General features: G+C 58.3%; 11 protein-coding genes across 11 annotated transcripts; 7 read left to right on the top strand and 4 right to left on the bottom strand.

The window, feature by feature from the left end:
* Positions 1–359: 359 nt before the first annotated feature.
* Positions 360–1,338, top strand: PG986_002329 (shugoshin protein; the record flags this gene model as incomplete). The annotated part of the gene is made up of 2 exons (XM_066838551.1): positions 360–911; positions 934–1,338. The coding sequence occupies 2 exons, from the start codon at positions 360–362 to the stop codon at positions 1,336–1,338; spliced, it is 957 nt and encodes a 318-aa protein (XP_066707444.1).
* A 1,338-nt stretch (positions 1,339–2,676) lies between these two features.
* PG986_002328 (MFS general substrate transporter) lies at positions 2,677–4,602 on the top strand (the record flags this gene model as incomplete). The annotated part of the gene is made up of 4 exons (XM_066838550.1): positions 2,677–2,949; positions 3,035–3,207; positions 3,300–4,341; positions 4,420–4,602. Coding segments are annotated over 4 exons (1,671 nt in total), but the record flags the coding sequence as incomplete, so codon positions are not given.
* Positions 4,603–5,006: 404 nt separating this feature from the next.
* Positions 5,007–5,718, bottom strand: PG986_002327 (uncharacterized protein; the record flags this gene model as incomplete). The annotated part of the gene is made up of 2 exons (XM_066838549.1): positions 5,007–5,558; positions 5,671–5,718. The coding sequence occupies 2 exons, from the start codon at positions 5,716–5,718 to the stop codon at positions 5,007–5,009; spliced, it is 600 nt and encodes a 199-aa protein (XP_066707442.1).
* A 1,003-nt stretch (positions 5,719–6,721) lies between these two features.
* Positions 6,722–7,347, top strand: PG986_002326 (uncharacterized protein; the record flags this gene model as incomplete). The annotated part of the gene is made up of 2 exons (XM_066838548.1): positions 6,722–6,800; positions 6,854–7,347. 2 exons carry the CDS (start codon positions 6,722–6,724, stop codon positions 7,345–7,347), a joined length of 573 nt encoding a protein of 190 aa, XP_066707441.1.
* A 363-nt stretch (positions 7,348–7,710) lies between these two features.
* On the top strand, positions 7,711–8,079 carry PG986_002325 (uncharacterized protein; the record flags this gene model as incomplete). Its single annotated transcript, XM_066838547.1, has 1 exon — positions 7,711–8,079. The coding sequence occupies one exon, from the start codon at positions 7,711–7,713 to the stop codon at positions 8,077–8,079; it is 369 nt and encodes a 122-aa protein (XP_066707440.1).
* A 746-nt stretch (positions 8,080–8,825) lies between these two features.
* PG986_002324 (NADH-dependent flavin oxidoreductase nadA) lies at positions 8,826–10,247 on the top strand (the record flags this gene model as incomplete). The annotated part of the gene is made up of 1 exon (XM_066838546.1): positions 8,826–10,247. One exon carries the CDS (start codon positions 8,826–8,828, stop codon positions 10,245–10,247), a length of 1,422 nt encoding a protein of 473 aa, XP_066707439.1.
* A 919-nt stretch (positions 10,248–11,166) lies between these two features.
* PG986_002323 (uncharacterized protein) lies at positions 11,167–12,415 on the top strand (the record flags this gene model as incomplete). Its single annotated transcript, XM_066838545.1, has 2 exons — positions 11,167–11,342; positions 11,407–12,415. The coding sequence occupies 2 exons, from the start codon at positions 11,167–11,169 to the stop codon at positions 12,413–12,415; spliced, it is 1,185 nt and encodes a 394-aa protein (XP_066707438.1).
* Positions 12,416–12,708: 293 nt separating this feature from the next.
* On the bottom strand, positions 12,709–13,876 carry PG986_002322 (NADP-dependent oxidoreductase domain-containing protein; the record flags this gene model as incomplete). Its single annotated transcript, XM_066838544.1, has 3 exons — positions 12,709–13,288; positions 13,359–13,619; positions 13,698–13,876. 3 exons carry the CDS (start codon positions 13,874–13,876, stop codon positions 12,709–12,711), a joined length of 1,020 nt encoding a protein of 339 aa, XP_066707437.1.
* A 963-nt stretch (positions 13,877–14,839) lies between these two features.
* PG986_002321 (MFS monocarboxylate transporter) lies at positions 14,840–16,271 on the bottom strand (the record flags this gene model as incomplete). Its single annotated transcript, XM_066838543.1, has 3 exons — positions 14,840–15,944; positions 16,007–16,200; positions 16,251–16,271. The coding sequence occupies 3 exons, from the start codon at positions 16,269–16,271 to the stop codon at positions 14,840–14,842; spliced, it is 1,320 nt and encodes a 439-aa protein (XP_066707436.1).
* Positions 16,272–16,922: 651 nt separating this feature from the next.
* On the top strand, positions 16,923–18,985 carry PG986_002320 (uncharacterized protein; the record flags this gene model as incomplete). The annotated part of the gene is made up of 6 exons (XM_066838542.1): positions 16,923–17,018; positions 17,105–17,255; positions 17,321–17,462; positions 17,516–17,834; positions 17,898–18,171; positions 18,237–18,985. The coding sequence occupies 6 exons, from the start codon at positions 16,923–16,925 to the stop codon at positions 18,983–18,985; spliced, it is 1,731 nt and encodes a 576-aa protein (XP_066707435.1).
* A 1,511-nt stretch (positions 18,986–20,496) lies between these two features.
* Positions 20,497–22,408, bottom strand: PG986_002319 (FAD/FMN-dependent oxygenase/oxidase; the record flags this gene model as incomplete). The annotated part of the gene is made up of 5 exons (XM_066838541.1): positions 20,497–20,779; positions 20,851–21,245; positions 21,311–21,699; positions 21,768–21,864; positions 22,064–22,408. The coding sequence occupies 5 exons, from the start codon at positions 22,406–22,408 to the stop codon at positions 20,497–20,499; spliced, it is 1,509 nt and encodes a 502-aa protein (XP_066707434.1).
* Between the last annotated feature and the right edge of the window lie 130 nt (positions 22,409–22,538).

Raw genomic sequence — 22,538 nt, 5'->3', positions numbered from 1 at the left:
GCAGACCTGACCGACTGCGTCGCTTGTCAGCAGTCAGCGCAGCACTAGCTTGTAATATGGACTGCAGTCAGCCTGACGGACGGGGTGGGCCGCTCGGCTTACCCCCCCCATACTCTACGCCGCCCCGTACCAGCTAGTCCGGGTGGTACAGCATATTGGAGATTTCCAGGAATCTCGAAGCACGGCAATTTAGCATGTTTCCTTGAGCCGCTATGGAGTAGGCACCTCTCCGCCAAGGTTGGATGGCAGTACTTAAGCCCATACAGCAACTGATTCTCCGGAACGCGCACTACAGTGGAAGAGACAACCGCCCCATCTACTCATTTTTTTGCACACACCACAAAACACTAGCACCCGCAATGCAGAGACTCTGTAGCTCGATCCACATGCTTGCCACCCAGCTGTTGCGGCTCTCCGCCCCGGAGATTGCTCACTCGCTCATACAGCAACGCGCCGAGTTCTGCCGCGACCATCCCACGCACGTTTCGACACACGGGACTCTGACGTTCTCCTACCCGTCGCCCAATGTCACGCGTGCGACGATCAACAACGGGCCGGTCAACTTCGTCGATCGCCGCTTTGCCGACGACCTGCTGGAGTTTCTCGTCCCGCTGCAGGACGTGACGGAGGACACGCCCAAGGTGGTCATCTTCGACTCGGCCAACCCCAACTTCTGGCTGGGACACATCGACATGCGGACGCTCGCGACGCCCATCACGGACGAGAAGCGGCGGCTGGGCGCGGACTACATGCAGTTCACGCAGCTGCTGCAGAACATCACGACGACCATCTTCATCGCCGAGGTGGACGGGCGGGCGTTCGGGGCCGGCCACGAGATCGCGGCGCAGATGGACCTGCGGTTCGTGGGGCCGCGGGCGCGCACGGGGTCCTTCGAGGAGGCGCTGGGGCTCGTGGCGGGCGGCGGGGGGGCAGACGTACCTGGGCGCCGTCGTCGGCAAGGCCAAGGCGCTCGAGTACCTGCTGGGCGCCAAGACGTTCACGGGCCCCGAGGGCGAGCGGCTGGGGCTCTACAACAAGTACTACGACGAGTCCGAGGCGCTCCGGGCCGGGGTGTTGGAGCTGGCGCAGCGCATCGCCCTCTTCCCCCGCGTCGCCCTGAACCAGACCAAGGCCGTGCTGGGCTTCCTCAACCCGCCCGCCGACGCCTTCCAGCTCGACTTTGACGCCTTCTACCGCATCGAGCAGGGGCCCGAGCAGCAGGCCAACATCCGCCGCTTCCTCGAGCTGAGCGAGGGCCAGGCGGCCAACCACTACGAGCTGGGTCTGGGCGAGAGCGTCATGGCCTTGTACGACAGATGGGATGGTTCCATAGCCTAGGCGCAACTGCCATGTTCAAAGTTACTTGTGTTGCACAGCACTGTGACGGCCAAATGCGATGGGACGCTGCGGCCTGGAGGAGAACGTCTGGATTTGGACACATACAAGTCCGCTTTATTTCGTGAGCGCTATATTGAATGGCCCCAATGCGTAGAGCATCCAGATAGGATACCGCCTGCCAGTCGGGTGAAATGATGTTTGTCAAAGAAATAAGCAATCCCGGCCTACGTCCCCTGTATCGCACATAGTAGTACGGCGTGCCCTGGACAGACAATGAACTATCATCTCCACACTTTACGAAATACTTACGGCGGTGCCCTACTACACGGGAGGCTAGTGCAGGTCCCCAGTCGTCAAAGTTGGATGGTTGGTCTGTCGGAGCCGGGCTCAGAGTTCAAGCTTGATTCACAGGGAGGACGGGCACGGAGATGACTTGATCGGATACGACAGGCCGCTTGACATTAGACGACACAAATGGTGTACAATGTAGAAATCTGGGGGGGTTCCGTAAACCGCTTTTCGGGTTTAATATGCAACGTGTTCAACTCTGTGTCTTGCAGTCAGCTAGATGGTTTCGGCTGTAAACTGATCGATCGTCCGATGAACTGTCCAGGTGCTCATGCCGTCATGGGCACGGAATTCATGCATACCGTCCACCCTCCACGGCGCCCGTCCAAAACTAGGAAACCGCTACCGCCAGCTTGTGTTACCAAGTTACGACACATGACGTTAGCTCTGCCGGGCCGCTAGGTGGAAACATCTTGGGTCTGCAATGGTGATTGGTTCAGCATCGAGATCCTTTCCAAGAGATATGAGTCAACGAGCCGCCTCGAAAGAAGGGAAATGAGGGAAAAGAGAAAGAGATTCAAACGGAATGGAGAGGGGATCGCCATTTGGGCACCTGCAAGGTAGTTAGTTGTACATTGCGGACGAACGGAATTAAACAAGTTAACTCCATGGCGCACCACAGGTCGAGTGTACCCAGGTACATGCAATTAGAGTGTCGGAGGCAGGCACTTCGATGTAATCGATCACATGCACTGACTGATACAACCTCGTCGCACCTACCGACGCCAAGTAGCAGCAGCCTCTAAACAATTTCCCAATCAGCTGGAGATTCCGTTTGCGCTTGCCAACTGCCAATTACCTGGGCATCCTCTGCGCTTGGTCGATGTCTTCGTCCTTGGCCCTCGTTGCTATCGACGGTTGGGCACCCGCAGCTTCACTGTCTCCCATACGTTGTTGTTCAGGTTGGCAACTGCATAATACCTTCACACTCGCACTCTGAGAACCGACACCAGGCCCATCAGTTGCAAACAAGGACAACGGCACCCCAAGATGATTTTCCACATGGAAAGTACTATTTTCGGCCAGCTCGCGCGCAGCATTACCGGCGACAGATTCTTCCAATATCCCGACGAGAAGGATCCCTCGTGGTGGAAGAAGGCCACCCAGACGAGCGAGACGCCGCCCCCGCCCGAACAGCAACAGCCGTCGCCATCTTCCGCAAAGCTGCCCAGTGGCGCGGCCGACCACTCTGAAAAGGAGGCCCAGAGCGACAGAGGATCGGACGGGCTCGTGGTTGGCTGGTATGGCCCGGACGACCCCGAGGTAAGAGCCAACCTTTGCTCCCGTGTCGATTCGTTCAATTGACCACACTGCTGCAACTACTGACCGCGAAACACGCCCCGCCCAGAATCCCCAGAATTGGCCCAACTCGCTCAAACACTTTGTGACCTTCCAAATGTGTCTTCTGAACTTCGCAGTCTACATTGCAAGTTCCATCTACGTACCCGGAGAGAATGGCCTCATGGAGGAGTTCCACGTCAGCCCCGTCGTTGCAACATTAGGGCTTTCGCTTTTTGTCTTGTAAGAGGAATGCGCCGTGACCACTCCCTTCCTCCCCCTCCTTCCTGATTGCTCAAGTGCAATGCGGCTGACGTCTCAACCTCCAACTCCAGCGGGTACGGTGTCGGCCCCATGCTCTGGTCGCCTTTGTCGGAGATGCCGACACTGGGACGAACAGGCATATTCTTCTTCACGCTCTTGGCATTCATCCTTTTCCAGCTCCCTGTCGGCCTAGCCCCGAACGTGGCCTGCTTCTTGTTCTTCCGCTGGCTGACCGGCTTCTTTGGAAGCCCCTGCCTCGCCACCGGCGGTGGTACCATTACCGATATCTATCCGCCGACCTCGGTGCCCATCTACCTCGTTCTTTGGTCCTCGGCCGGCATCATGGGGCCTGTTTTCGGGCCCGTGATTGGCGGATTTCTGGTACCAGCCATGGGTTGGCGCTGGACCATCTGGGTCTTTACATTCTTGTGCATTCTTGTGCTCGCCATCATGTTCTTCTTCTTTCCCGAGACCAGCAGTCCCAATATCCTCCACAAGCGGGCCGAGAGACTCAGAAAGTCCACTGGAAAGCCCAACCTCAAGAGCCAAACTGAAGTGGACTCGGTCAATTATTCTCCCAAGGATAACCTCCGACTACTCACGAGAGCATTCACCCTGACCTTTACCGAACCTATCATATTCCTCATCGACCTCTATGCGGCACTGCTTTATGGAGTCCTCTATATATGGTTTGAGTCCTTTCCTATTGTCTTTGGAGACATCCACCACTTCAGCCCGGGGGAGCAAGGATTGGTGTTCTTGGGCATCCTTGTATTCGCGGCCTTTTCTGTTCCTGCTTTGATCTACTGGCTTAAGACTAGCCTTGTACCAAAAATGCAATCCGACAACTTCCGGCCGGAGATGGTCCTCCCTCCCACCTTCGTGGGCTGTTTTGTACTTCCGGCCTGCCTGTTCTGGTTTGGTTGGTCGTCACGAGAAAGCGTGCACTGGATCGTGCCCGTCGTGGGCTCCGGCTCGTTCGCCATCGGCATAGTTACGCTCTTCAACTCCGTGTATACGTATATTGGCATGATTTATGCCCCTTATGCAGCCTCGGTCTTTGCTGGGGCTACCTTGTTCCGCGCATCCCTCGGTGCCGCCTTCCCGCTGTTTGTAGGTTGATCACAACGCCCCTCCTCTCCGTCATATCCTAGAGTCCTGAGCTACGTCTGACGAGGGGTTTCCAACTAGGCGCCGGCAATGTTCGAGAAGCTCGGTGTTGGCCCTGGGAACTCGCTCCTGGGCGGCATCGCGGTGTTGTTCATCCCCATTCCCTTTATATTCTATCACGTAAGTTCTGTCTTGTGGTGCATGAGATTGCCACACCAAGCTAAACCTCGTATAGTATGGCGAGCGCATCCGGAAATGGAGCAAGTATGCTGGAGGGGCGCATTCGTAGGTAGGAGGTCGGGCATGTGGTATGGAAACACTGTTCTCTCCTCGCTGGGTTTTAGGTAGAAGGCAATGGAATCCTGTTGGGTCGAAGAGCTCCAAACAGGCCATCATGTTGACGAATGCCGGAGGTTTGCTTCTCATTTGTATTTTGTTTGGAGGTCCTGGCTTCGTCGCTGCTGGTGGACTTCGTTTCTGGGCCATAATGTTAAAATGGAAGACGGATGGGGAATTGACAATAGACATGCTGCCCTTCACTTGGGCTCTTATACTTGGAGAATAGGCAAAGAAAAGATCAAGTGCATCGAGTTATGGAATTCTAGATAAGATGAGCTATTTGTATAGCGCCTCTGTGCGACGTATCACCATCGTACCCTAGCGAGCATTCACAGATCACCGACTTCCGCCACCTCCTCGTCTCCCCCGGCAACTGGACACGGCGGACCCGGCAGGACCTTGCTCATGCGATAGTCGATGTAGGAGACGGTGTCGCTCCGGTCGGACGGGTAGACGCGGATGTTGGCGACAAAGGTGGACTCGGTCAGGGCGGCATACTTGCCCGCAGCCTGGAAGGTCCAGGTGGTGTAGGTGTCGAGCTCGCCCCAGCGCGTGGGCGCGACGCCCGACCGGTTGGCCAGGATGTCGCGCACGTGCGGCGTGTTGGCCAGCAGGCCCCGGCCGTACAGGCCGAGGTGCTGGCCGTCGTCGGTCCGCAGCAGGCCCTGGGCCGCCAGGACGTAGGGCCCCTGGTCGTTGCCGCCGCCGCCCGTATCGGACGGAGGCGACGGCAGCGCGTTGAAGTCGGTCATGTGCACCGTCGTCGCGTTCAGGTGGAAGCCCGAGCCCGGGACGGAGGTCAAGGTGCCGACGCCGTTGCCGTTGGACCAGAGGCCGCCTGTGGGGAGCTCACCCAGGGGGTACAGGGCGAAGATGCGCAGCTGGGCAGGTGTGGAAACAGGGGGTCAGATTGGGTTTGGCCACTACGACTGACGTGTGTTGAAGGGGGGGCTGGCAGGGCGGGAAGAGCAGGAGCGGGGGCAAAGTACATACATTGAAGGCGAAAGCCGGCACTAGCGTGTTGAACCCGCACTGCACCATGATAAGGGATAACCGCAAATCAAGCTGGTTGATGGGTGGATTGGTTGGGTCCAAATGCTATCTCCGACTCTCGGACGGTGGTCTTGGTAGGGAAGCAGGAGCAGAGAGCTCAAGTTTGAACAGGTGCGACACACTGCTGGGTCGAGGGAAAAGAAAGATAGGGGTCGGGCCGTCCCGTCTCCCACTTCCCGCTTGTCGTTCTTTTATATCCACAAGGGACGATGCCTCGGCGAGTCCAGTGCCTGGGCGATACAACCCATTCAGGCAGGCGAGTGCCGTCGGCCTTACTCCCACCAACCGCGTTGGCGGGTGACAGCATGGGATCTGGCACCTACATATGCGCATAAGTACGTGTTGGACAGGCATAGGCAGGATACCTTGTTGCATGCATGGGCCAATCAAAACGTCCGGGCAGCAGCGAAATACAATGTATCACTTGCATATAAGCACAGTCAACTCTTCTCACTCCGATATCCCCCCCAGTGTGCGTGCTCTAGCATCCAATCAGTGGGCCATTGCAGGACACCCTGAGTATATCAATGACACACCGATTAGACGTTTAGAAGGATGGATGGGCGGATAGCAAAGTGAGGGTCGGCCTTCCATCGGCCTTGTCGCAAACTGTACGAAATTATGCGGTTGGTGCAACTCGAGAGACGCAAGGAGATCGTCAGCGACCCATCCCCGGGTGATTATTTGTTGTTCGAAGCAAAGATGCTGCGCTGTCCACTCCCCCACCCCCTCTCCTTTCTCAAGCCCACGACCGGTTACCCTGGTTCCCTGTCTCCTGGCTCCGCTATTTGAGAGACACATCTCACCAGCAGCCGTGTTGAGGTGGCTCGGGACCTTTGAACCACCTTCGCAAGGACACAGAAGCAAAAATAATACGGCTAAGTTGGCCATCTCCAACCCCCCCGCTTCAGCTTTAGCCCCCGTCGCTCCCGGGTGACTAACGTTGGGGGAGGCGGGCTGATCGTAGCCTTGGGACCGTCCCGAACAGAAGATGGAAGATAGTTGGGAGAACGTGTCTGACGCGACCCTGCGCAAGCGAATCCAGAACCGCCTTGCCCAGCGCAAGCATCGTAAGTCGAACTCTTGTGCTGCCCTAAATGAGTTGGTCGCCTGAACATGCCAGGTCAAAAAAGCCAGAAACGTGCAGGCGCGCAGGATGACCTGGCCCAAGGCGCCGCGTTTGCTGTGCCCAACTACGCGTGGGACTTTGCGGATTTCGATGGCGAGCAGTCTGCAGCACAACAAGGCGGGTGTGCTCCACAACAATGGGAAGCCCATCCGCATGCCCATGGCATCAGAAATATTGTCCACGGTGACAGTGATATCGGCGTCACAGCCGAGGCCGGGGAGTGCGTGGCGATACCCGGCTCTTCGCAGGATGACGGTTCCACGGGCTTCCTCAACATGAGCTCGTATGATACCGGTGGCATTGCCCCCCCGGCGGCGATCCGGCCCGGGCAACATCCCACCGTCGACATGATGACGGCGCCGGAGAACGGTCGACCGCCAGACCCCAGCCACCACCAACGTCTCCAGCAGCATCGTAGTCTCATGGCGCAACCAGACAGCTCCAGCGCACCGGCGACACTGGCGGCCGCATCACAGACTACCCCCTGAACAGAAGCGACGCCGCTTCAGTGCCCCGGCGCCGAGAAATGGTCAGCATACCACTTACCACCACCATCTCCAGCAGCAGCGTCACCAACACCACCCACAACGCCACCGCCGAAGTCCCGTGAGTGCTTCAGAGCCGCTGGTCCCGCCAACTTCGATCTCGGCTCCCGTATCACGAACCGCATCAAGACAGCAAACACGGTGCTTCAATCTCCCGGTACCGAGGGTAGCCTACGACGCAAACGACAGCGACCATTATGCCCGGTCCAACAGGGGATCCACCAACGGTTCACGGATGCCATCTCATTCCCATCATGAGCTTCTTCCTTCCTCCGACGCCTCACTCGCTCCCAGTTTCGCCCACGAATGTACCTCCCATTTGTCCGCCGTATCGTCAAGCTCTTCCCAATCCTCATCCACCAAGGTGCTCCAAGAACACGGCATCGACCTGGGTCAAATCCTGTCGCACGTGGAGGAGGAGGAGGAGGAGGAGGGGAGATCATCCCCCTCCTCTCGGTCCCTCCGACGCCGCCGCGGACGGACCCGCAACCAAGTAGTATATGGAGGCGCGAGCGGCCGCCCAGCCCCTCGGGGCTTTGCGCGTTTACCAGCGAGGACGACTGCGACTGCGCCGCCGATTACGATCTGGCCCGCGAGGCTCGGCAAGCAGAAAGCCCGGGCCGTCGGGTTTCAAAGGTCATAGTCGTGTACTTCGACCGGGACGGAGACGCGTAGACAAGTAGTCGGCTATTTCCGGAGAGCCGCAAGAGGTCCAAGCGATGGGGCGCTATATCACGGGTTACAGCACATGGAAATCACGTAGACGACGGGTCATAGGTGACACGAATGGCCAATACAAATACAGTCTTTACCTACAATGCGTACGGCGAGTAGAGTGGGCAAGTAACAAAATTTGAAGCTTACCGTGAAAAGTCATAATAGTCCTGCCCAGCCGACCCTAGCTTTCTGGAGCTGGTCTTCGTTACAGCGCCACGATGAAATCACTGGTCGCCATTCTCCGCGCGGTCTTACGGCAATGAAGGGGGTCGGTCGAGAACGCAAAAACGGAATGGTCCAGGGAAATGGGTTAGGGAAATGGTTGGTTCTGGGTCGTCTGCCTGTGGTGTTCACCTTTGCATGTAAGCCACGCTGGTGACAGGCCTGTTTCCGTAAGCAACTGACCGGTGCATATCGGATCAGGAGTCAGCCGCCCCTCGCCTGCCGACAGGGCCCACCCTTGTCTCTCACACACGTTCCAAGTCGAAGTCGGGATGGCCCCTAACGTGATAATTACGGCCACACAGTCCGGTTCAAGAGGCAACCTGTCCGCTGTTAGTGCTCCGAAGGGATTTTGTCAGTCAGTGCGTAAAATAGTACCTGGCCCAAGCCATTCGGTTCTTGTCTAAACGTGAGCGACGGGATTTCCTTCTATCATAGGCCTAATACTCACCCACACGCACACACACACACACACACAAATCATGGCTAAAGCGGTCTCCCCAGAGCCCGAGGGGTCTGCCCAGGCGGAACCTGTTGTGGAGGCTGTCGAGGTCCAGCCGCCACGTTACAAGTCCGAGCCCGCAGATCGCTCACGCCTGGCAGAGCCGCTCACCTTCCACTTTTCCGGCCGCACCGTCCCGAACCGCTTCATGAAGGCGGCCATGACGGAGCAGCTGTGCACGTACGACCCGCACGACGCGACCAAGAACGGAATCCCGACCGAGAACATCCGGCGGGTCTACGAGCGCTGGGGCCGCGGGGGCATCGGCCTGATCCTCTCGGGCGACGTGGGCATCAGCCTGACGAACCTCGAGTCGGTGGGCGACCCCGTGGTGCCCCCCGGCGCCCCGCTCTCGGGCCCGCGCTTCGACGGCTTCGTGGCCATGGCGCGGGCGGGGCAGGCCCACGGCTCCCTCATGGTGGCCCAGGTGGCTCACCCGGGCCGCCTGTGCGTCTTTGTGGACTCGCCCGTGTCGTCGTCGGCGGGCCGCGTGGCCAACGAGGGGCGGGGCGACGGCATCTACCAGTACCCGGAGCCGCACGCGGCGACGCGGGAGGAGATTCGCGACATCGTCGACGGCTTCGGCCACGCCGCCGAGTACCTGGCCCGGGCGGGCTGGGACGGCGTCGAGCTGCACGCGGCGCACGGATTCCTGCTGGCGCAGTTCCTGAGCCCGCGCATCAACCGGCGCGACGACGAGTACGGCGGCAGCATGGAGAACCGCATGCGGCTCGTGCTGGAGATCGGGCGCGAGGTCCGCCGCCGCACGCCCCCCGGCTTCGTCCTGGGCGTCAAGGTCAACAGCGTCGAGTTCCAGGACGCGGGCTTCGTCACGGCCGAGGCGCGGGCGCTGTGCCGCGAGCTCGAGCGCGAGGCCTTCGACTTTGTCGAGATCACCGGCGGCACCTACGAGAAGATCCTCATGTACCACGGCTGGCGCGAGAGCACCCGTCGCCGCGAGGCCTTCTTCCTCGACTTCGCCGATCAGATCGTGCCGGCGCTGACGGGCAAGACCAAGGTCTACGTCACGGGCGGCCTGCGCACCGTCGGCGGCATGGTGGCGGCCCTCGACTCGGTCGACGGCGTCGGCCTCGGGCGCCCGCTGTGCGACGAGTGGTTCCTGTGCAAGGAGATCCTCGAGGGCAAGGTCGACGGCGCCACCATCCCCGGCATCCCCCAGACCGACTTCTGGCTGTTCCTCATGGCCGGCAACCGCAACATGCGGCTCGTCGGCATGGGCGCCGAGCCTGCCGAGTTCTGGCGGGAGGACGTCGTCGCGGAGCTCAGGGCCGGCTACCCGGACTGGGTCGCCAACAAGAGCACCGAGAGGGAACTAGGGCATTACAAGCTCATCGACCAGGCCTACGTCCCTGCCGAGTTCACGGGCGATTCAGCGTCATAGTCGTGTAGAAGATGCAATCGGATTTCATTCAGTGGTTGGTGCCTTGGACCTCTGGCTACGCACACATATCACTTTCATAGCTATTTGGTATTTAGTTTTTGGTTACTCATTGTGTGTGCAAGATGTGGACCGGGTGCTTAACCACATGGACGTCATGATAGACCATTTGCCCATGCTAGACGGTGTCCCCATGAAGCGCGCCGTATTATTAATTAGCGCTCCATCTAACTGAAGAATGGCGTACGGTACGTAATACCAGGGTAAACTGAGGGTGAGCACGTTATAAGCAACCGTTACACGCTCCCGTTGGGCAGATTTATCAATTGGTCAGTTTGCCCGTGGCCCGAACTCGCACGTGCTTGTTGCGCATGCTCATTTGCAGGAGAGTAGCCAGTGTTTCCCATTCATTCAATCCGTCGGCAAGCAGCTTTACGGCGCCTAGCGGGAGTGTCTCGAGCGCCCTGTCTTGGACCATTGTAAGATATGCAAGGGTCTTTCGTCATGTTGCGCAAATCTCGAGTTTAAGATTCTTACGTCCGCCTTAACCCCGTGACCAGGGTGATGATCTGCTGCGGTTAGGGATATGCAGTCAGGAATATACACGGCTTGGCTTGCATGCATGAAGATGGTCAGAGATGCGCATATTCTGACATGCAGAGGCCAGATTGCCCGGCCTCGATCAAAGCTGGCATCCTCCTGCTTCTTCACCGATGCTACCTCATACTTTGTGGCCTTTCACCGGTTGCGACGACCACCCCCTCCCACATTTCCCCGTCACTGGCCCGTTCCGTCCCAAGCGAGGGTAAAGTCCTGCGAGTTCCATGAAGTGATCAGATCGTAACACTGTAGATTGCTATCCTTGGCTCCAGTTGGTACTTCTCACTCTGGCAAGAGGGTCTTTGGCAAAATCCATACCACAATGGGGCGCTTAGCTATGGTTCTCTGTTTGTCCTCGACGGCGGCCGCCACTGCGGCTCGTACCTCGGGTTCCGTCCCGGCCTGTCCTCCGCTTCGGGGAAACGTAACCGTGAAAGTGCCCGACATTTATCCGGAGAGCGCCGACTTCGCATTTTCGACTTGCAAGTTCTATCTAGGGTACGTTCAATGCTGGGACTCGTTTGCTGGTGGGGCGAAGACTGAGTCCCCATGCCAATTGCAGCTCGCTAAACAACGGGAGTCTCGTCGAGTGGGATCCTTACACGTCGATGGGCGAGATTATCGAGATCCCCGAGGTCGGCCACAACCCGGACTTCTTCCTGTGTGGCGTTGACTACAGCCATGCCACCGGCACCATCTACGCCTCCGTCAGCGCCCGGGACCCGTGGATGCCCTACATAGGTGCCAGCCTGCGGGGTCCGAACCGTCTCATACACTATTCCCCGCAGGAGAAGGCCATCCTGTGGCAGGCGAACGTGGACTCGCTCGTCCAGGAGATCGAGCGAGACACCGGCTCGCCCGTGGCCGGCTTCCAAGATTCCGCCGAGGACGCGGACGGGAACGCCTACTTCATCGCCGCCTTCGGCAACGCCATCCTCCAGGTGGACCCCGACGGCCACGCCATCAAGTTCTACAGCCCCGAGAGGCCCGCAACGACCTACGGGTTCGGCGGCGCCTTCGTGACTGGGGACAACGTCCTGGTCGTGGCCGATGCCGTGTCCCACGCCTTTGTGCGCTTCGAACTTTCCGGGCCTGCGCCCTCGCACCCCACCGTCGCCGCGCCCCGGGGCCACCACCCTGAACCTGGACCTGGCCCTGAACGCCAGAACGGCGGCGGTGGCGGCGTGCTCGAGTGCGACGCCCTCGTCGCGCCGCCGAGGTACCAGGACAGGGTCTGCCTATGCTCCGCCGTCGTCGACCGGGCCTTATCCCCCCACGGCGCCATCGCGGCGTACCGGTCCGAGGACGGGTGGCGGACGAGCCGCTTCGCAGGCGCCATCCCCGTTGAGTTCGGCCAGGCGCCCGACGTCTGGTCCACGGCCCAGCTCGCCACGGCCGATCGCGTCTACGCGCTCTCCTCGGCGCTGCCCTACGACGAGTCGCTCGCCTTCCCCCGGACCGGGAGCACCACGCTCGTGGACATCACGGACAAGATCGACGCGCTGGTCGGCGAGCTCGCGCCCGGTGCCGATCGTTCGGATGGGGCCGGGCACGCTCACGAAGAGCTGTGAGGGTTCACGGGCAAGGACGGTTGGTGGGAGGTGGGTAGGAAGGAGGCGATCACAGGCCGTTTACAGATTCTTGGACTGTAGTTGACTACTCATTAATTGAATTTGGGCTACTAGACCACGGTCGCTATTTTCACTGAAGGATGTGGGTTCCAGACTCGTCGGATTCAATGTGTAGTTAGGCCATCAAAAGACAATACTTGTTTGGATGGTCGTGCAGAGAAAATGTCTTGTATCCCAAGCCACCGAGCCTCGCAGCTCTGGAAATGCAAAGCTCATTGTGACCCGGCAATACGCTACTCCTCTACGGTGTCGGCGTACAGCTGGCTCTGTACGAAGTCTGGCGCGCGGGTGCCAGCGACGCCGGAAGCAATCTCTCGGACAAGCGCCTCCTCCTCGTCCGTCAGCTCCACCTCGAGCGCCCCGAAGTTCTCCTCGAGATACCCGACCTTTTTGGTCCCGGGAATGGGGATCACGTCGCCGCCCTGCTTCAGCACCCACGCTATGGACAGCTGGGCGGCGGTGCACCCCTTGCCATCCGCCAGCGCCCGCAGGTGGCCGACCAACTCCCGATTGGCCGCAAAGTTGGCCTCGGAGAACCGGGGGAAGAGGGCGCGCCAGTCGCCGTCGCCCGAGATGGCGGCGGAGGAGTCCAGCTTCCCCGCGAGCAGGCCCCGGCCCAGCGGGGAGTAGGCCACGATGGCCACCCCGAGCTCGCGACAGGCCGACAGGAGGTGGGTGCCGGCGTCGCCCTCGATGCCCAGCTCGAACGGGGAGTACTCGACCTGGACGGCATCGACGTGACCGACCTTGCAGGCTCGACGCAGGGTTTGGGAGGTGACCTCGGACAGTCCAATGTACTTGATCTTGCCTTCGCTTCAGGTGGGGGGGGTTAGCGAGTTGGTTGCCTACGCGCCCCACCTTAGGTTGCATGGGGGTTACTTACACCTTGAGTTCCAGCATACCACGCATGGTGTCCTCGATGGGGGTGTTGGGGTTGGCGCGGTGCATGTAGTACAGATCGATAGAGTCGATGCCCAGAGCCTCGAGACTTTGGTCGCAGGCCTTCTTGGCATAGGCCCCCGAGCTGTCGATCTCGGTCTGGGAGCCCTTGAGGAAGCCGAACTTGGTGGAGAGGAAGATGTCTTCCCTCCTGCCGGTGCGTCTGAACCATCGTCCCAGCAGCTCCTCGTTGTCTCCGTACATGCTGCGAGCCCCTTGTCAGCGGCGCCGCGGCGGTACAACTTTGGAGATGGCCGCCGGAGAGAGGGGGGGGGATACCTACTCAGAGCTGTCCCAATGAGTGGCACCGATCTCCAGGGCGCGATTGAGGACGGCAAATCTTGCTTCATCGCTAGGGGCGGTGCCGTAGAGCAAGGACATTCCCATCAGGCCTAGGCCGACTGCCGGGACTTGGGGGCCATGCTTTCCGAGCCGACGGAGAGGGACCTGCGAGCTGGGCATGTCGAATGTTCAATTATATTCAATTGGATCTTGAAACGCTACCAAAGCCAACTTGAGTTGGAGATTCGATTGTTGAGTTTCACCGATCTGGGCACTGGGCCTCGCTTCAAATATATAGCAACATTCGGGGCCGGTGTTAGGGAGGTATCGATGTGACTCCTGGTTCCAGGTGTTTGCTTGTTTCCTAATGCGGAAGTAGGTTGGGTAATACCGCGGTGGGCTCGGCTCGGGATTATCGGCAACATCTCGCGTCGTACCTGGCTACGGCCAAAGTACCTAAGCAGGTTGCCGTCTACTGGGCGGGATTGTAGGTCTTACATCGAACAGTGTGGCCGATGTCACCCTCTGTGGACTTCAGCCGACCTTCCGTTGTGCCGAACATCATGATGACGTAACATAGCTAGGCAATCACCTGATAGTGACTGGTGAGCCTGGGGTCATATATGCCGTCACCCATTGAAGCACCGTCTTTCTTTGGCTTTTCGTAAGCTGCTATAAGGCTTGTGATCCAAGCTGTTTGCACTTGGACAGCTTTCTTGGTCTCGTATTTCTTAATGGCAGTATACCGGTTGTTTCCAGTATAGGTAATTGGTAGCGGTGAGAGGGAGATTTGGGAGAAGGCCGGGACGTAATTAAATATCGTGGGGTTTATAAAGAGCGTCTTCGGCCCATGGTGTCCAAACTAGTGTACGGTATACCACGTGACAATATCGCCAATATCTACACCGAGATCACATATATACATAGGAAATTGCATGAGATACGTAGGCTTCTCGGGTGCTATAAACCTATACAAATTTTGCATGCCAGCTAATGAATAGGTGTATCCCCGATGGACGCGCAAATAGAGCTCGCAATGGCAGAACCTCGTACTCCGTCCCTCCTCCCCCCCCTTGGCACATCAAATGCTTCAAGCGTCAGTTGGGAGTCTAAACTTGGCATAGTTAAATCGATGTGCCGCAACTAGGGGGTTGTCATGAGGGCCACGGCCACGGCCATGACGACGCCGGCGAAGACCTGGGCGTGCCGGAAGTCGGCATGGGCGACGTCAGCGAGGGCGCCCGCGACGGGGGCGCCGATCAAGACGCCCACGGCGGCCGTGGACCAGCTCATGCCAAGCCGGGCGCCGATGACGTCGAGGCTGGGGCTGAGGGTCGGGTGGGCGGTGCTGGCGGCCGGGGCGGTGACGAGGACGCCCGAGAGGAAGCCCCACGCGACGGTCCAGACCACCAGGCCCGCGACGGTGCGCACGGCCATCCAGCCGAACAGGACCGCCACGGCCCCGACCTCGCCGGCGACGAGGATCTGGACCGGCGTCACCCGCGCCCCCAGCAGGTAGGGCGTCGTGCGCCCGAAGAAGGAGGCCGCGTTGCCGACGGCCAGCAGGTCGAAGGCGAAGTCGGCGCCCGTATGCAGTCGGACGGCCGCGAACGTGGTCAGGTAGAAGAGAGGGACGTAGTAGGCCAGGAACTGGAAGAAGAGCGCCACGACAAAGGTGCCGAAGACGGGCTCGCCGAACCCGCGGGGGTCCATGACCAGGCGGGCCCGGGGCGCGCGGACGCCGGGGCGGCGGCACAGGATGGCCAGGGCCGCGAGAGAGACACCCAAATTGGCCGAGGCGACGACGCGCACCGCCGGCGCGAACCCGACGGCGGGCGCCAGGCGCCGGAACGCCAGCGGGAACACGATGCCGCCGACGCTGGCGCCCGTCGAGGCGCAGCCGAGCGCGATCGGCCGCCGCGTCGTGAACTGGGACGAGATGATGGCCAAGGCCGGGATGTTGATGGCCCCGGCCCCGATGCCGACGCAGAAGCCCTGCGCCAGCAAAACCTGCCAGTACTGCGTCGCCGCGGACAGGGCGTACATGCCGACCACGACCATTAGGTGGCCGACGACCATGACGGGGCGCAGGTACCCGCGATCGGTCAGGGGGCCGGTGAAGATGCCGACGACGGTGACAAAGGTCGACTGGACGCTGCCGATCCACGCCAGGGTCGAAGGGGAGGTCCCGGGGAGCAGTTCCGTTCGGTAGTGCTCCAAGAAGACCCCGAATGTACTAGAGAGGCCCCTGTATAGCGTGTCAGCAAAACTAATAGATGCGGCTTCCAGTAGATGCTGGGCTACACTCACCAAGAGTTGACGAAAATGAGGAAGCCTGCGAGCACAATCAGCCAAGCGTCGAGTCCCCCATTGGGTGGTCCTTTTGCGTCTTGTGGTGGGCGACCGTTTGCTGGAGCCAACAAGGGCTGTCGTTCCGGATTAGTACTCGCCGCCCTCACTGTCGGCTCAGCTGTCCTCTTGGCAGGCGTTGTTCTGCTTGTCTTCTACCGTAAGCGTGGGGTACCGGCATCACCAGTTCTGCGAAAAGACTTACTGGGTCGGTTGGGGTGGCCATCTTGATCTGTTTGCAAGGCAAAAGGGGGCAACCAATGGTCCAGACAGCTACTTTACTGCGTAAATATGAGGAGTAGCAATAGGATACCAAAGGCCAGCAGCAGACATGGACGCTTGCCAGCGTAAGTGCGGTTTAAGATGGGAAACCGGGGCCGTCCCATCCATCTCATCATGGAAGTAGGGTGTTCGAAATTGCTTACCGAGTCCTGTAGCTGTCTCCATGGTGTAACGGACGGACTTGAACCTTGTCTCCGATTCAAGCCTGGATGTTGTGAAGCTGTTGTGTGACACACGTAGCTATTACGCCTCACGCCTTTCTAGCCTGTGTTTCTGACTTCGGCGGGCTAGCTGAGCTGACTGCAGCCCTGACTGCATAGTCGGGCCGTCTTGCGTCCAATCCGCATCCAACTCCCGAATGTGACCGAAGACGGTATCCAAGCTGCAACGAAACTCTCAACTCAAATGATATCAGCCGCCTTGACGCAGTACTGCACTTGCGCAATGGCGGTTAATTCCAAGGGTCGCAAGATGGAATCAATAAACTCTATGAGTATATACTCTTGGCTGTTTCGCTAGACAAATCCAGAACCCTGGTCGGCGACTGTGTTTGCACGCTTGAAGCCACCCAAGCAGGTCTTTCTTCATGTGCAACATGTCGTCATACAACTGGCAGCACCTGAGCGGGTCCTATTCTCTGTCTCAGTTTGTAAATGCTATCATCATTGCTGGTGTTGGACTGGCCCTGTGGGTGAGTTGGTCTCTCTTCACGGAATCGCGGAAGCACCCGCCTTGGAGACGAATCATGCACAGCACAGTGATTGACGTGTACTCTAGCTATCTTGCCTTACGATCCATCGAATCTTCCTCCATCCGTTCAGCAAACACCCTGGACCGCTCCTGGCAAAATTCTCTGGACTGCCGGTTTTATATCATGCCTACAAGGGCGATTTCCACCACTACATATTTCGATTGCATGCGAGTTACGGTAAGTATGAGTCCAGAAACTTTCTATTGTAGGTATATCTAGCTGACATCGTCGATATTGAACAGGCGAGACAGTGCGGTACTCGCCTAACAAGATCTCCATCAACCGAGTAGAGGCTCTCAATGGTGAGTGCGCGAGCAAGACGGTACCCAAGCCCGACTCGGAAGCTGCTGACATGACGCGGACATCTATGGATTCAACAAGAACGTATTCAAGCCGGAAACGTTCTATGCGGCCTTCAGGGTGAACCCACACGCGAGGAATGTTTTCAACACGGCCGACAAGGAGGAGCACCGAAGGAAGCGCCGCATCATGAACAAAGCCTTCTCCGCCAAGGCCCTTCCGGACTATGCCCCCTTCATCCTGTCTAAGGTGGACGAACTGTCGGTAAAGCTCAACGGGGGTCAGCCTCCAGCGGACAATGGCAAGTGGCGCACATTCAATATGGCCGATGAGGTCAACTACCTCATGCTGGACATTATGGGCGGTCTTTGCTTTGGCGAGGCCTTTGGATTCGTTGCTGGAAAAGGCACCGACATGATGGCAAATGTCCACGACAGAGCCGTGCGAATATACGTGGTACGATTGACCCCTTACACTGTGGATGGGCAAGCAATGCTAATAAAACCTAATCATGGCCAGGTTGGGCAGGAACCTTTGTTGAAGCGACTTTCTCTAGACAGGCTTCTCTTCCCCCGACTATCAAAAGCTGCCACCGCCCTGGGGCAGTATACTCGATACTATACTGAAAAGCGCATCAAGCAGCGGAATGATGTCGAGGCGGACCAAGAGGCGGTGAGAAAGCGTGGGTACGAAGACATCCTGGCGCATCTGATCAACAACAAAGACGATGAAACCGGGTCTATTTACAGCCCGGACGAGCTTTTAGGGGAAGCCACCCTGCTCATGATGGCCGGTAATGACGCCCCTTTGGGTTGTTTGCGGGATAGACAAGTAAATAGCTAATGAGCGAACGTTTAGGGTCCGACACATCGACCACGGCGATAAACACGACGTTGTTCTACGTCGTCAACCACCCCCGCGTGCTGCGGAAACTGGAGCGCGAGCTGTCCAGGTGCTTCCCTGCGCTCGAGGACATCCTGCCCGGCACGGCCGAGAACTGCCGCTACCTCCGGGCCTGCCTGGACGAGGCGATGCGCCTCTGCCCATCGGTGCCGTCGAGCATCCCGCGCGTGGTGGGCGCGGGCGGGGCCCCGGTGCTGGGCGAGCACGTCCCCGCGGGCCTGTGGGTGTCGGTGCCGCACTTCACCCTCTTCCGCAACGCCCGGTACTTTGACCGGCCGCACGACTTCGTGCCCGAGCGGTGGATCGTCTCCGACGACGACGACGGCGACGGCGACGGCGACGGCGACGGCGGAGGTGGCGACGGCCACGACGACAAATATCACCATGACTACACCGCCGAAGACGTCAAGCGCCAGCAGGCCGCCTTTCAGCCCTTCTCGCTCGGGCCCCGCCACTGCGTCGCCCGCAGCCTGGCCCTGCGGGAGATGACCTTTGCCCTTGCCCGCCTCTTCTACCAGTTCGACCACGAGGCCGTGCCCGGCAGCGGCCGCTGGGTGGGCTCGCTGCCCGGCGTCGACACCAGGGGCAGCCACTTCGTCCACGACCAGCGCGACGTATTCACCTCGCTGGAGACGGGGCCGGAGGTCCGGCTCAAGCCCAAGGTTCAAGCCCGGCGATCCTCGGTGCAGGGGAAGGAGGGATGAAACCTTTCTATGGGGGGTTTCTCTCTCTCTTCGGGATTGGCGGCTCGGCTGTGAGACAGGCAGGCAAGGACAGGTTCTACCATCGTGAGGTCTGGTATGAGCTGCGGAGATGCGAGATCGTGGGCTGACGGACGAAGGTACATTCGGACAGTCGTTTCCAATTGTAACGTGCTTTGAGTCATCTTAGGACTGCATGCAATGGTGTGATCGGGTGGAGGTAAAGCATCTAGCTATAGCAAAATGCCATTCTAATTCGAGGAACCCATTCTAGCAGTTTACATGTAGCCCCAATCGCTTTGGGGTATTCCTGGCCCTCAATTGTCATACTGCACCAGCAGAAGCTGGGACATCTTCATCGCATCTTCGAAGCCAGCCGCCCATTTTTGGTATCATACCCATCAGTCGGGTTCCATTGAGTGACAGCGGCAGAATAGCCTGCCTACTATCAGGAATACGCGATGGTTCTAAGGATATCGTCTTGTACGCTATGGGATCCTTGGCCTCCAATTTCCTCCTACTTGCCATCCGTCACCGCGCCCTAGACAGCACCAGTCTCTATAGAGGCCACAACTTCCCTCGCGAAGAGGATCCGGGCCCAGTTCCGAGAACACACGCACACAGTTCGATACCGTTGTCTTTACACTATGTAAGGGATCCTGCCCATCGTTGGCACCAGTTTTTGCTTTTGCATCCCGCGTCCGACCCGGACTTACGTGGCTGCACTCCATGCTTCCAGAGCGTCAAGATGATAGTGGGTTTCTGATCTTTCCTGGCCTTCCCTGATCTCTCCTGACATGCATACACACACACACCCTTTCTCATTTTCTGACACTTCCTGCCACTTCCTGCCACTTTCTGACACTTTCTGACGCTTTCTGACGCTTCTGACGCTTTCTGACGCTTTCTCAGATACGTTCTAACGTACCATCTGACATGCGTTCTGACACTAGCTTCCATGCTCTAGCGCCTTTTGGCCCCAACTCGGCTTATGACCTAAAACGGTTAGCTTTTGTGCAAAGAAATGGCATGGCAACCAGCTCGAGATGCTACTGAACGCCAACTCTGGCTTCTGATAGACGCTTTGCGTAATTTGGCATTGCCCAAGTCATCAAACGATTGTGGTCCATCTCGTCGGCCTGAAGGAGTGTGGAGAGGTAGGGAGAGCCGGCGGCCGGGATCCACAACTGGAATGGATCCCTCGGGGTCAGTCATGCTGATCAAAGACCCGGGGGATATTAGTATTCGACCATTGGGTCGAATAGCTACTGTAGCCGTGACTCTGAGATGGGCAATGTGGAATTCTATGGGAACTCTCTATTGCCAGGCATAAAAGACATTTTTCAAAACGACATGGTAAGGATATTTCGCCGCAAGCCCCAGGTTCTGATTGATATCAAGTAATCTATTCTATTCGATCAAGCCACCATGCGGCTGGCCAAGGCATCGGTCTCTGTTACGGTACTTCAAATGTAAATGAAGGGCAGCTGGAACCCCCCAAGAGGGTATTGGTATCATCCAGCCGACTCGGCCTCTATCACAAATGGCTGGTATCCGTTGAAAAGCCCTTCCGGGTCGTACTCCCCTTTGAGCCGTCGCAGCTTCTGGAGCCTCCATTGTTCATAGCCGTAGAGGGCCTCGGGGGGGTCTTTGGAACCGTGCCCATAGTTGACGTATTGTTGAAGTCGCCCGTAGCCCGACGTCTTGATGAATTTATCCTGCTGCTCTGACAGCCAGTCGTCAATCAAGTCTTCGTCCTCTGTGGTGTCGTATGCCGCTTCGATCATACTGCCGTTTCTCTCGCGGTTAGAGGCAGGCATTGGAGCTGGGCACCGGACACGTGTGGGGGTCCGGTGTAGATCACTTACAGAAAGTGTTGAGAGCCGTGGCGCCAAGGATAGGCCGTGGTACCGTCGGGTATCCCACGGACGCGCTGCTGGGCAAAGGACTCGAACATGACGCTGAACATGGCCCTGGCACCGTACTTCTGGTTCATGTGGCGCCAACCATCAAAGTAGTCGCGCATTGTGGGGATGTCGTATCTCCTGACGTTGGCGCCGTAGAAGTTCTTGACGGGGAACCTGGCCCAGCCCTCGGGCGTGCACAGGATGTTGTTCAGACCGTTATAGGTCGCCCATGGCAGCGCGTCCCACGCAGCAGTCTTTGCGTCTTTCCAGACGGGGGAGACGGCGTCGAAGCGCCTCACGTAAGGTTCTGCATCCTTCGGCGGACCCGAGTACACGAGGTTGACGTTGATTGTCGGCTAAGGGTATGTATGTTATTAGTACAGCAAAAGCGCCGGCCTGGGTTCGTCATTGCCAAACTGACCTCTCCGTTGGCTCCCCGCCGCCGGCCGATGACGAAGATGGCGAGCTCCTCCGGCATGGGATCGGAAATCGCATTCACCGCCTCGAAAACACTCTCGACCTTGTCTAGTGTGAATTCGAAATCTACAACGTAGTGCTGCCCCTTGTTCTGTTGTGGGTACACCTGGTATGTCGCCTCCAGTGCAATGCCAAAGTTGTGTCCGGCGCCCCGAAGGGCCCAGAAAAGGTCGGGGTTGACATCATCGGAAGCCTCCACGATGGTACCATTGGCCAAAAGCAAGCGAACGGATACCATGTTGTCGTTCAAGTACCCGTACTTCCCTTGGAGCCGACCAATGCCGGCCCCCAGCGAGATCCCCAGGACGCCAGTGCAGGGGCAAGAGCCGACGGCTTTTGGTTCGGTCAGCGCGAGCGTGGGTTGCCGTAATCCAACGTGGCGGGAGGCGACAACCACTTACTGACTTCCATGCCAATGGCGTGGGTTGCATTCGCAAACTCACCCGTCGTGACCCCCCGCCTACAGTCACCTGCTTTTTGTTTTCGTCGTACCTGACGCTGTTGAGTCTGCGCATGTCAATTGCGATGGCGTTTGTGATGCGTCGAAGCGAGGTGGTGAGACCATGACCTCCTGCCCGAGCCGCAAACTTGATGCCTCTCGCGCGCGCATAATTTACCTGTGTAAAGTTAGTCCGGACCTCTTGCAGGCCAATCCAACAGAGAGAGAGAGAGAGAGAGAGAGAGATAGATAACATACCACTTCTACGACGTCCTTCTCCTCCGCGACCTGGACAGCGGCGATGTACTCGGGTCGTTTGTAGTTTGTGTAACGAGCATCAACCAAGGAGAACGTTTCCTCTTCCCGTAGATGGACCCCAGCACTCTTCGAGAGCCGTTTCTGCAGCTCGTGCTTCAAACTGATTTGGGCGTACGCTTCGGGGCCTGGGCAGGCTGCATGGTCGAACATTTGCCCGAACAGTGGTTGCTGCTGTTTTTCAGGCGTGAGAGAGAAGATCGTGGATGGGTCATCTGCTGCCGCCGTGTACACGTAGACGAATATGATAAGAGCGAGCAGACAATCCAAGTTCACAATTTTCGCCATTTTCAACCCGAGGTCGAGGCCAGCACGTCAGTATGGACACCGAGAGTGAACTGATTTGAACAACAAGTATATTCAGATTCCGTGGATGATGTCGATGGCTTGCTAGAGTGGCTATTCGACATGGGCGCAA

This window comes from Apiospora aurea (assembly GCF_038362705.1).
Source record: "Apiospora aurea strain CBS 24483 chromosome Unknown utg000001l_segment0_segment0, whole genome shotgun sequence".
Taxonomy (NCBI): Eukaryota; Fungi; Ascomycota; class Sordariomycetes; order Amphisphaeriales; family Apiosporaceae; genus Apiospora; species Apiospora aurea.
Note: the sequence above shows the minus strand (reverse complement) of the source record. Positions and strands in the feature narration are given on the sequence as shown.